This window comes from Panthera tigris, chromosome D1 (genome assembly GCF_018350195.1).
Source record: "Panthera tigris isolate Pti1 chromosome D1, P.tigris_Pti1_mat1.1, whole genome shotgun sequence".
Classification (NCBI taxonomy): Eukaryota; Metazoa; Chordata; class Mammalia; order Carnivora; family Felidae; genus Panthera; species Panthera tigris.
This window is the reverse complement of record NC_056669.1, coordinates 53,054,309-53,067,002: the sequence shown is the minus strand read 5'-3', so window position 1 is coordinate 53,067,002 and position 12,694 is coordinate 53,054,309. Positions and strand designations below refer to the sequence as shown.

Below are 12,694 nucleotides of genomic sequence, written 5' to 3'. Positions count from 1 at the left end.
AGCATAAACCTTGGAAATGGCCAATGGCACAGTTATGTAGAGGATAAATACGGGCCCTGAAGTCCGAGACGGCTGGATTTGAATCCTTGTTTTCCCAGAGCGTCTCTGGGCAAGTCCCCCCGGCTCTCTGAACCCTGATTCCCTGGGAACAATACCATCTACAGTGTCACAAGATTCTTATTTGTTGTCTGAATAAATCATGAAGCATATACATGAAGAAGCTCTGTAAAACGTAAATAAAATCTCCATTCAGAGAGCAGTTATTATTTTAAAATTACAAGTTATGTACCAGCGGTTTGATTCAGGAAGACAACCGGAGATTGTGTACAAGCCATCGGCTTGGGCGTCCAAACAGAAACCTGATTCTGAAGCCCAGTTTCAGGAGGGCTTATATTTACATACTGAAGAGCTCCAATTCTGATAGAAAATGTTCTGGGGCTGTCAGGGGAAATTCTACTAAATTACAAAGCTGCCAGCTCCTGGTTTATCAACCTTTAGCTCTGGCACTATTTAGTACTACGCCTGTCTGGGCCCAATTTCCCAGTCTTTGATTAAATGTTAGGAACTGACCATCTCATTGTGTCTGAAACCGCATGCTACTTCCCAGACAACTGGTGGGCTCTTCTCTGCTTCCTTCCAACGCCTTCTCTTCCTTGTCTGCCTCAGTGTCAATCTCTCAGATATTTATTATTCTGAACTTTGATTTCAGGCTACCACTTGCTGTTGGGAAGGGGTACAGGAAATGTCAAGTCTCAATGGATATTATGCCTCGGCTGAAATTCTAACCTCGGGTTCCTCTTCCTGGAACATACCTATACAGAAATAGCCCGGCCTGATCATTTCCTTTTGATGTTTAATTGGATGTCGGTGCTGTGCTTTCTGGGCTGAGAAGCTAATGCTTCTCAGAGAGAGAACAATTCCGGCTATACACACGAGACCTGTAGCGGGGAGAATGCTCCGCGCTGAATGTAATTTTCTTTCCCATCCATGAACAGAAGACAATTTCTCTGGCATTAAAGCATCTCACTCAGTCTTTCTGTCATTAATAAGAATCAAATTCTGTTCCCTCAAATTTAAATGTAATTATATTTGCCTCGTAAATAAAATTGAATTACCATTTTCAAAATTTAGCACTAATGCAAATGCTATATTTAGAGCTTTAATTTTTTTAACCCTGTTACTACTTTCGACTTATTATTATTATTTTTTAAACACTGGGCTTATTTTGCTGTCAACTGTGACTTAATTTGATAACAGAGCGTCTCTGTTCCCTATCTTTCCAGTCATATTTGTTGTTAACTATGCTTCGTGGTTAGCTTGTCTTTCTGGTAGGGGAAGAGAGTAATAGAGAGGCAACTGGCAGCTCAGAGGATCTGAGTTTGAATTCTAAAAGGTCCGCCCTAAGCGAAGGAACCTAGGCCAGGATGGGCTGAGAGAGCTAAAGAAAGAGCCCTGACATGGAGTCTGAGAGAGAAATCTTCACTGTGCGTTGGAAATTTTTTTAATCCGAGATTTGCAGCAAGGCATTCAGTAGACCCCAGGTTTGGACCCTGCCTACCTTTCTGGCCCAACTAACCGCCCCCCACCCCCCACCCCTGCTCCCCCGCCCCAGAGCTCTGAGTCTCCGGTCAGAGAAAAGATTTTCCAGATGCCATTCCTGCATATCTGTGTACTTCACACACGCTTTTCCATCTGCCTGCACTTCCCCTGCCCCTCTCGTGTTCTGGCTCACAAGTCTCCTCCCTGGGAAAGACTGTCTCAGCTTTTGGCCCCAGCATCTTCTGGCTGAGCTCACTGCTCCTGCCCTTGTGCTCCCAAACCCCATGCACATACCTCAGTCAGAGCTCTTATCACACCACTTAACTAGGTGTCACTTCCCGAGTGGGTGAGGTTCCCTGATCCTGGGTGCCCAGAACAGCGCCCAGCACACAGGGAGGCCTAAAAGGGTCATAAGTGAAAGAGGTGGATATCTGTGCCTGTCAGGGGCAGGTGCAGATGTGGAGCTGTTCTGGGATGCTCTCTCTGTGAGGCTGTATTCCACTCTGGAATTGAGCTCAGAAAGCTCATTATGGAAGCTGATGCTAATGCTGTTTGGCCCTTGTGCTGTTGTTTGGGGATAAATATGTCAGCACATTAATAACTTCATCTAGACTCAATGACCAGTGATGGGAGCTGGTGGTAAAGAGTCAGAAACCACAAGGAAACTGAGCCTCTGAGAGAAAGCAAAGTTGTTCAAGGCTACATAGACTCAAATCCAGGTCTGGCTCTAAACCTTCACTATATAAACTGTCCTCAGACTTAAATTTGCAAGAGTCTAAGGGACTATTTGGATAATTTAGATTTAATCATGCATTTTAAAAACACACTACTTATTGAGTGCTTACTGAGTGCCAGCACCATGCTAGGCATATTATACATATGTATTAAAGCTAATTTAAAAAACAACCCTGCAAAGCAGGTACCATTAGCCATATTCTTTGGATAAGCTCAGTCTTAAAGCTCTAGCTTGGTCCCACTCTAAATCCCATGCAATTCTTTCTGACCGCATATGCTACCTCCGAACCTGTACCACAGAATCTCTAAAAGATCTCTACCTGTTCTTCCATGAAACTCAATTGCAGTGAAATGATAAGAATCATAAACCACCAGCATGGGCATTTCACAGGCAGAATCTCTGCCATGTATCGCTTCTATGAGCCAGCAACCCAAAGGGATAAAATGCAGTGAGAGGGCCCTCTCAAATAAAAGTCATTTATGGAAGATAAGATTGGAGAGGGCTCACAGAGCAGTGGAAATGAGGAATGAATTTATGAGGCTGAGGACGGAGGCTACTGGGCTGGGGTGGAGGGGAAGGAAGACCCGAGGGAGAGCCAACAGAGGGGCAAACGATGAGTCTAAGTGACCACATTTGAAACGGTATCCTGGAAAATGTTACAGAGCTTGAAATCCTCTTTAGAAGTCCTGAGGCTCTGAAAGAAAGGTAGACTCTTCCAATTGTAAGGACGGTCTCAGAGAGGTTAAATTCCTTCCCTTTTCTAAGGCAGCTCAAAGCCAAGAGGATGAAAAGCCAGCTAAAGCATATGGGGGAGGTGGGAGAGTCATTCTGCTCAGCAAGGCTGCTGAGTGGGCCCATTTTATGCAAAAGCTGATGAGGCATCCAGCCCAGCGTGGCTGCTCCCTGGGGAAGATGGCCTGAAGGAGGTGAAATGATGCCAGCCCCTGTCCAGGAGGGGTTCCGGCCGGCCGGCATGGCACACGAAACTAACATGAGCTAGGTCTGGAAACAGACAAAGAAGGAGCCCAGGGATTTGGTTTTAGCCCTTAGTGCATGCGTGTGTGTGTGTGTGTGTGTGTGTGTGTGTGTGTGTGTGTGTATGGAGGTGTGGGGGCACACTGGGGTGGGGAGGAGGGTCCTGAGAGAACAGATTAGACTGGTAGTGTGCTGGGATCTTCCTGGGCAGAGCCAATAGCTTTTTCTTTGATGTGTCACTGGGTAAGTCATCGAGTAATCATCGAGAACCTAACCCAAGACAGGCCCTGCAGTAGGGATACTGGCAAACCCTGACCTCATGGAGGTCACGCTTGGCAAGAGAAAGGCTCGATGATAATACATTGCTCAGTATACCACAGAGCTTGGCAGAGGCCCTAGAGCCATATCCGTGTGAATCTGGACTCTGCCACTCACTGGTGGGGGGAAACTGGCAAGGAATTGAACTTTTCTGAGCTTCAGTTTCCTTACCTGGAAAATGGAACTAGTAATACTTTCTTCCACAGGGGTTTGTAGAACCTTAATGAAGATAATGGTTGTAATACACTTAGTTCAGTTGGTTTGGTACATGGTAAGCCCTAAGAAATGGGTGGCTCTTTAAGTGATGCTCCATCCTGTGGCTTATCAGGAAAAAAGATAAGATCACTGATAAGGAAACACCTTTGGATGGAAAGGGGGCTTGAGGCAAGAGCTGAGGACTTAGCTTTAATTCACACTCTGCCACTGCTAAACTGATTTACTCTGGACAAGTCATTTCATCTTCCCAGCTCTTTAACCCTCTTAAACCACAGCACTGGCAATCACCATCACCATCACCACTACCACCATCCCCCAGAGACCAGAGAAGCCAAGTCCTGCTGCGCCCGGAGTTGAGGACACAGGTATGCTGAGGGTGGGCCACAGGCATTCGTCCCAACAATTATCTTACACTGTTTGTCAGGAAGGAAGATCACTTGAATGAGGCAAGATTTCGGGAGGAATTCCTGAGATGAGATTGGAAGCCAAGCTACTGGGAACTCAGGGGCCTGAGTAAACACTTGTGTAAAATCGGACTTCACTGTTTCCACAAACGGTAACCAAAGTGCTGGGGAACTTTGTCGGCTCACATTTCATCACAGACTGGTCGTGGAGTGCGGGGCGTGTCGATTTCAGATGCTTTCATTAAGTCTCGTTCTCTGGGCCAGTGAGACATCTCTTCCTTCCTACGAGGGCCATTTGGTGATTTCTGCCAACTTCACAACCCATAGCTCGTGCCGACGCTATGAGGAGCGCTGAGGACGGGCTGCAGGCCTGCGGCTCCCGATGGGAAGGCTCTGGGCAGTATCTGTGCCAGCCTGGCCGTACCAGGGGCAAATAACACCATACGAGGAGAGCTGCCTCTCGACAGGTGTCTGACTTGGGCCAGACACCGTGCCGACCACCATACCTACACTTTGTCACTGAATCCTTACAAAAATCCTTACAACAATCCTGTAGGTGATTTTACCTTTATGATAGAAGAAGACAGAATAAAGTAGGCCCAGAGGGGAACATTAGGACCTGAGGTTCCTGGGTGGGGAAAAACATCTATTTTGGAATAATGCTGGGAGTGTCTGACCACAGCAAACTTCCTCAAGCATAAGGTTCCTCTTAAGAATGTAACAGATCTCACCCATTCCCCCTCAGGCTTCCCTCAGGAATTTGACAAAAGACCCATGCATGGCCTTAGGCCACCACTCATACAGCGGAACTGAGCCAATCAGGAATGGACCCCCCAGCACCTAGAGCTATTAGGCCAATAAGGGTGGGACCTGAGAGGGAACAGGGGGTAGGGGAAGGCTGACCAAAACCTTATGACAAGGACCCTTGCCTGCTGTCACAGGCATTCACGTCCTAATGTCCCCCCTCTGTAAAGAGAGCTTTCCTACTATTCTTTCTTCCTGATCTTATACTCTAATAAAATTTTGCCGATGCGATGCTCATTTTGTGTCCACCTCTTCTTTCTTTGAGGGAGCAAGACAATGAATCCCACATACTGTGGTAAAGAGTCCTGCAACACCTTGAAGGAAACTAACTGCAACTTGCTGCAGCCATCCTACTAGCGGTGAGCAGATTTTCTGAAAGTCCAGTGCCTGTCCCACCACCATGTAGCTAATTCCCCTAGCGCAGAGGCGGTCCCTCGGCTCCAGCACCACCCAGTCAATAAGGCATCTCTTACTTTGCTTCACGGCCAACACTCAACAGCTTTCAAACAGCTTCCACTCAGTGCAAGTGCCCTTGGAAGGGAGGTAGGAGAAAGATACCAAGTGCTCGCTCTATCTAGGCACTCTTCTACGTGCGTGCACACATTGTATAATTTAATGGTCACATAACCTTTGAGGTAGACACTGTTATTATCCCATTTGCAGATAAGGAAGCTGAAGTCAAGAAAAGCCAGTACCTTGCCAAGGTCATCCAGTTAGCACATGGCAGAGCCAGGACTGAGCTCAGGCAGGTACTGCCTATACAAAGCAGGGTTGCAAGGGAGAAAACCACCTTCAAAGTGCTTCCACTAGACTTCAGACTGGTTTCTGGAGGGGAGGTGACCGCTGAGGAGGGACAGTGGCCTGTGGAGAGGCAGCACAGAATACCAGGAAGCGGGCTGGGCCTGGGTTCCCAGGCTGAACTTGGGCTGCCAGCCTCATAGGGCACCAGCGTGCCTTAGGCAAGTCTGCAACCCCCTGAGCCTCAAGGTAAGAATGGGGATGATGTCATAGCTGGCCACCCTGCCTACGGGCTGTTGTCCTGTGTGTGTGTGTGTGTGTGTGTGTATGAGAGAGAGACAGAGACAGAGACAGAGAGAGAGAAATTATCTCTGTATGCTGTGAAGTACTCGGCAAACACAAATTGTTATTTGCTATCGCCAGGGGAGACGGTACTTTTGAAGCCATCTTCAAAATTCCTGGCCTGGTGGCAGTCGTGACACTGTTTCAGTCAGCTGCAGGTTAGAGATTTAGAAACCATAATCCACATTTCTGAAAGGGCATATTTCTTCTTGCCTCTATCAAATGTCTTCATTAATATCGAGGGCTCTCATCAATGGCTGTTTTAATCATAATTGTAATAGCAGCTAACATTTACTGAGCCCATATTACGAGCCGAGTAGCATGACAAGTGAGTTTTTAATAACATCTTAAACAATTCACCACATAATAATTTTCCAAATAGTAACCCCAGAAGGTAGGTCCTGTTAACCACCTCCATTTTACAGCATAGGGAGGTGAAGGAACTTGCCCGAAGCTAGAACTAGTACATAGGGGGGTCAGCGTTTGGACCAAGGTTTGCTGGGATCAGGGACGCTTCTCATCACTCCTCTGACCGTGCGCAAGAGGCCACACACAACTGACACCAGTTATGGGGAGCGATGTACACACGGTGGAGGAAGACAAACTCTCACGATTCTATTTAAAGTCCCTTCCAGTGGGTCTGCTGTCTCCTTTTATGGGACCAACTGAAGAATACTTAGTGATCTCACTCAAAGTTACACCTACCTCTGTGAAAGGCTGTGGCGTTTCATCAGGGATTAACAATGCATGGACACTTATATACCTATCATAAATTAGCTTTGTGGCCACATAACAAACAATACAACCCAGTGTAGCTTTGAGAGGACCATTTATTATATCGCTATAAACAGAGCTATATAAAAAGAATTATTCCTAAGACCCTGCGCATCTGCGTTTGCAATCACGTCTTAACACGAGCTTTGCAAACGAGGATAAAAAGTCCAGTTTAGACTGCATACTGAACATCAATTCTCCATTCAAGGGGGCAAGGCAGTTCAAAGTATTCCAGAGGCACAAAGGCTGCATGGATCTCATTTTTGCCAAAGGTTCTCAACCATCTTTCCTGATCACAAAGGGGACTGCTAACACACAACACGATAAGCTCATTTGGGCTTCCCGTGGTTTAAACAGTGTGGTGTGGTACAGAAAGCGATTTAAGTAAAAAAACAAAAACAAAAACAAAAACCATAGCTAGAGATGCTGCCACTTTTTAGCTGTGTGTCCTTGGGTAGGATTACTTAAAAATGTTCTGTGCCTGAGCTTCTCCATCAGTTTATTTCTCTTCATTTGTTTCTTTGTCGTCTCCACTCCTTTCGTCCTTCAATGCAAGTGTGACAAAGATGGGGACTTTCTTATCCCTTTGTATCTCTGATTAGAAGAGTCCCTAGTACACAGCAGGTGTTCAAAAGTATTCATTGAGTAAAGTATTCTGTAAATCAGTCACACAGGGGCGATGATACCTTTCTCACGGGGTTTTCACGCGTCCACTGTTTATTTTTTAAAGTTTCTTTATTTTTGAGACAGAGAGAGTGAGCAGGGGAGGGGAAGAGAGAGGGGGAGAGAGAGAGAGAGTCCCTCCGCTGATAGTGTGGAGCCTGAAGCAGGACTTGAACTCACGAATCATGAGATAATGACCTGAGCTGAAATCAAGAGTCAGACACGCCACTGACTGAGCCACCCAGGCGCCCCATGTGTCCACTGTTTAAATGAGACATTAAAAGTGAACACACCTGCCATGTACCAAAACTGTGCTAGGTAATTCACAAATTGCCATTTAATCATCATTTTGAGAGGGTCTACGCTTAATTGATTGAGCCACCCAGGCACCCCAAGGGTCTAAAAAAATCATAAAGTGCTTACAGACAGAAGGGTGCCAATAGAATTATCCTTTGGAGGTTATATGTATAAACCCTCTACATATGCACCAAACAGTAAAACCAAAAACACATTTACTCACGCATTCATTATCCATTCATCAATATTTATTGAGCAGCTGTAGTGAGCCAAGCCTGTGCTGAGTCCTGGGCATGTGGGGTGAATAGACATGTTTGTTATCTTCATGGAACTTACGGGCTAGCAAGGGATCTGGCCACAATGGCAGGTAGGGACTAGGTCACAGAAAACCTTAAATACTACACTGAGTTCAGACTTCATCCTGAAGAACGGGTGAAACTAAAGGGTTCGGCAGCTGGGACCTGAGTCCTTTAAAGCCCCATCCCTGCAGATCTCACCAGGCATGCTGTTCCCCATGGCCCTGCCTCTAGGGATGACCACCATAACATGGGAGATGAGATTTCAATCTATTACTGTAATTCACATGGTTACAGGGCAAGGGTTTGACTCTGGGTTTAAATGATGTGAAGATTAGTTTCTGAATCCTCTGCCCATCTAAAAGTACGGGTGCCAAAGGATGGAGTTCAGGGAAAGAAGAAAAGCACGCAGAGATGTGGGTCACCCCACTAATACATGACAGAGAACAGGGTCAGACCACTAATACTGACAGAGAATAGGGCACGAACCGTGAACATGTTACAGCGGAAAGCCCCTTCCTCCAGCCACGCTGTGCCCTTCTCCCCACACTCACCAATGGAACAGTCGTGTCCAGTCCAGCTTGGGTCACAGCTGCAAAGGCCGGTGTCTGGGAAGAAGGTTCCGTGGCCTGAACACTGGTCCAAGCACGTGGCTCTGGGCGTCTCACAGTTGGTGCCTCCCCATCCCACGGAACAGTGGCACTCGCCTCTCACGCAGACACCCCGGCCTGAACACGTGGGGTCCATGCAGTCCACTGTGACACAAAGCAAAGGGAACACAGGTGAGCATCTGATCAGCAAAGGTGAGGCTTCTTTAAGTGAACTACTACACTTTGTAGTAGAAGGGCTTGGTAAGAGGACATAGATCTCCTGAGGACAGGCCACTTGATACAGTAAAGAGGAAGGATTTTAGCAACTGGTAGACCTGGGTTCCCGGCTCTATGGGTGGCTGACTGTTTACCAGTCAGAGGCTCGGTTCCCTTGCCTGTAAAAGGTGGATACAAATCTCTACTTCTTGGTTTGTTGTTGGGGTGATGGAGTAAGAAATAAGTAAGACGGGTGCCTGGCTGGCTCGGTCGGTAGAGCATGTGACTCTTGATCTCAGGGTTGTGAGTTCAAGACCCAGCATGTGACTCTTGATCTCAGGGTTGTGAGTTCAAGACCCAGCATGTGACTCTTGATCTCAGGGTTGTGAGTTCAAGACCCAGCATGTGACCTCTTGATCTCAGGGTTGTGAGTTCAAGCCCCAAGTTGGGAGTGGAGTTTACTTAAAAAAAAAAAAAAAAAAAAAAAAAAAAAAGAAATATTTATCAAGTGTTAGCATGGTGCCCCGTGCCTGCTACGTCTGTAATAACTACACCAGTTAGCGGACAAGACGTTGTTTTGTTCACTTCTGTGTATCCACCTCCTAGAACAGTGCTTAGCACATAGGTCCTCAAGAAATCTTTGTCAAATAAACTAATACTGTTTACCACTTCATAATACAGTCTTAACGTGAATGTGGGACTAAAAGAGATTCCCTAATTTAAAAGAGAATTTATTTTGCACTTAAATTCCATTAGATTTTATCATCTTGCCAAAGTTCTTGTGACTGACACAAACTTTCAAACCTCACTTGCCAGAGGGCAAACATTTCAACGACTATTCAAAATTACATGTGGGAGCTTTGCACAGATCCTCCTCATGTAATGGGTGAACTATATAGCTGTAGCTCACAGCCAAGCAACCCCTGCTGGGCTATTAGAGCCTAAGGTCAAAGTGGTCTCAAGAGATCAAACCAGGAAGAGAGAAAAAGGAGAATAACATTATGGGTGACCTGCTCCGGGCCCGCACTCTAGGAAGTGCTTTACATATAATATCAGATTCAGTTTCTTCCATAACCCAGTGAGGTACAGATGAGGAAATTGAGGCTCACAGAGGCAAATAATTTAAGCCAAATCATACAGTTAACCCTGCCAGAGAGGAATCTGAAGGCGCGTCTGTCTGATTCTGAAGCCAATATTTGCTCCTGCGGCTGATTTTCCTAAATCAAAGCTTTAGCTACGGGGCTACACAAAGTTAACAGAGACCTCTAATCTTCCAGAAAGCACTGCACAGGAAAAACAAAAGGAGAGTAGGCAAAGGTTGGTCCAACGTTATGAAAAAGTCGTTGGATCTTTTATTTTAGGAAGGCAGGAGATTCCACTCCTCTTGCAACTGTAGGGGACAGTGGTGTCCTGGCAGGGGCTACAACATGCAGCGGCTGGAAAAAGGGTCAACGGCACTGTGATGGGTGTGGTCAGCTTCCTCCTGGAAGGAGCTCATGAGGAAGCCCTATCTATGCTCCACAGGAAGGAACCTGGCATCCGGCCTCTGAGGCCCTACGTACGTCATGGTTCCATGACCCGTGTCAAGTCCTGTACCTCCTCTGAAATTCCCATGTCAAAACTATCGACACCTCGGTCGCTCATGAGGACACCGAGGATTTGAAAGGACTGAGTGAACTGTAAACTGTCAAGAAGTTACTTTTCCATCCTGTCAGGATATTCAGCAGTGTGACGTGGGCAGACTGGTCAGAGGTGCTTTTACTTTATTCATTTATGATTCAGACAAGCTTTTCGTTCATTTACGAATTAAATTTCATAACCCCACATATTTGGCTTCGGTGCAAAAGACTGGGAAGCCTGGCCTGTGGATGTTAAGGGTCAGACACAAACGGACAGAGACCGTACAAACGGCTACCTTCTGGGAACAGAATGTATGTTTGAGGACCAGCTTGTCAAGACAGTTCTTTTACTTTATAGGTTTTAAAAAGGGATTTCACCTTACTGGCCTAAATGAGAAATCAGAAAGTCAGAAGGGAGGAGCAGTCATTTGCTAAAAAACAGAGTTATGAGAACAACAAGAGCAACAACAATAATAATAACAGTCAGTATTGAGGTAGTCCTTCTTCTGGGCCATATTTTGCTATTAAACCTTCTATATACATTATGTCATTTAACTTTAGCCACAATTCTTTGAGATAGATACCATTACTCTCCTCATTTCACAGAGGAGGAAATTAAAGCACAGAGAGGTTAAATAACTTGCCCAAGATCACACAGGGTAAGTGGAGGGATTTACATTGGAATCACTCTTTCTTGGTACACATCTCTTGCTATTTCCTCTGTAATCTTACTGGTTCAAGAATATACACATACGTGTATATGGACATAAGTGGTCAAAACATAGAAACAAAACCAAAACAAAACAAGAAAAGAAACAGAACAAAGTAGAGAATTAATAAAGCCAAACGAAGGCAAAGAATCTTCTCTTGCAGTCTCTGCACACTACTTAACAATGGTTAAAGCATGACCCGTTGGAGTTCCTAGTAATTAAAAATCATAAAAATAATAATAGTGATATATTTTCATGACTAGCCTCACATCTCAGAACCTCAGAAGGATTATTCTGGCCCATTAGGCTACTATGGTAATTCCCTAGATCCAGAGAGCTTTCCAATTTGACAGGAAACGACTCAGCAATTCCTATCCCGAGGCCTATAAAGGTATTTCCCGTTCTGCGAGCGCCTGGGTCCAGGCTTCGGGTTGAAGCAGTCTCTGAGGCGCCCTCGAGGTTGAATCTATAAATCTGCGCTGTTAGCGAGCAAGCCGGGAGGGCGCCAAGTTTAGCAAGAGGCCCTTGGCGTCACGGCCCCATTCCTCAGACACAATAAGTCTGACAGGGACCCAGGAACCAGCAAAACCAATCCCACGCTCTCAGAAGATGGTCCGGGCGGGGACGAAGGCACTGCTGAAAGGACTACCTCCAGGCAGTAGTCACTGCTTCTGAAGGTCCACCTGGAAAAGTGGGTGGGGCGTGTGAGGGGAGTTTCGAGGAGGACGGAACCTCCAGGAAAGGCCTCTTGGCTGAACTGGCCGAACTCCCTGCAGGGAGGACAACGTCCACAGCCATGATCTGTGCCACCGGGATGCTCTGCCAGAGATGTCCTCTGTAGACTCTGGATCTGCTCTCGCTTTCTGGGGCCTCTGGTTGATGAGAACCCTCGGGTGGGATTAAAGTTGTCTTCTTTCTATCCCACCAGGGCAGTTGCACAAATGACGCTTATTTCCCTGGGAGCGGTGGGTGTCACGGGAAGAGCCAGCTGGCCAGGGGTTAGGGAGGTCTATGCCAAAGGAGCAGGGGAGAAGTTGGCAGGGAAGTGGGCTGAACTTTGTGTGGAAGACAGTCTAACTCAGTGTCCGCTTGGAAGAGGGGCCAAACGGTACATTTGTTCTCCTCTGCAGAGCTTGGCATTCAAGTCAACATTTCTGGCAGAAGCTTAGCCCATTAATGAAATGATGAGGCCTGAACGAGCTGCAAACACAACTCTTCCCCTAACACGGTCCCCGCTTCAGTGACCACACCAGCCATTAGCCGCTCTTCAGGACCACAACACAGTGTCTCACCCTGCCCTGCAAAAGGCCTGAGGTGGTCTCTTCTGCCCCTCCCCCAACTCCCTCCAAGTGTCCTGTTGGCACGGTTTTAAAAAAAATAGGGGGCAATAAACCTCAGAAGGAGGAGAGAGGGGAGAAAATAAGCTTGTTAGCTGATGTTTTATAAACACAGTGAAA

At 46.5% G+C, this 12,694-nt stretch overlaps 1 protein-coding gene across 3 annotated transcripts in view; it reads right to left on the bottom strand.

Moving 5' to 3' along the window:
* TENM4 (teneurin transmembrane protein 4) overlaps window positions 1–12,694 on the bottom strand; it is a 597,404-nt gene that overhangs the window by 130,609 nt on the left and 454,101 nt on the right. For all 3 annotated transcript variants that reach the window (XM_042957496.1, XM_042957497.1, XM_042957498.1), the window contains one exon: window positions 8,657–8,857. In XM_042957496.1, coding sequence (XP_042813430.1) covers window positions 8,657–8,857 — 201 coding nt within the window. The remainder of the gene's footprint in view (window positions 1–8,656; window positions 8,858–12,694) is intronic.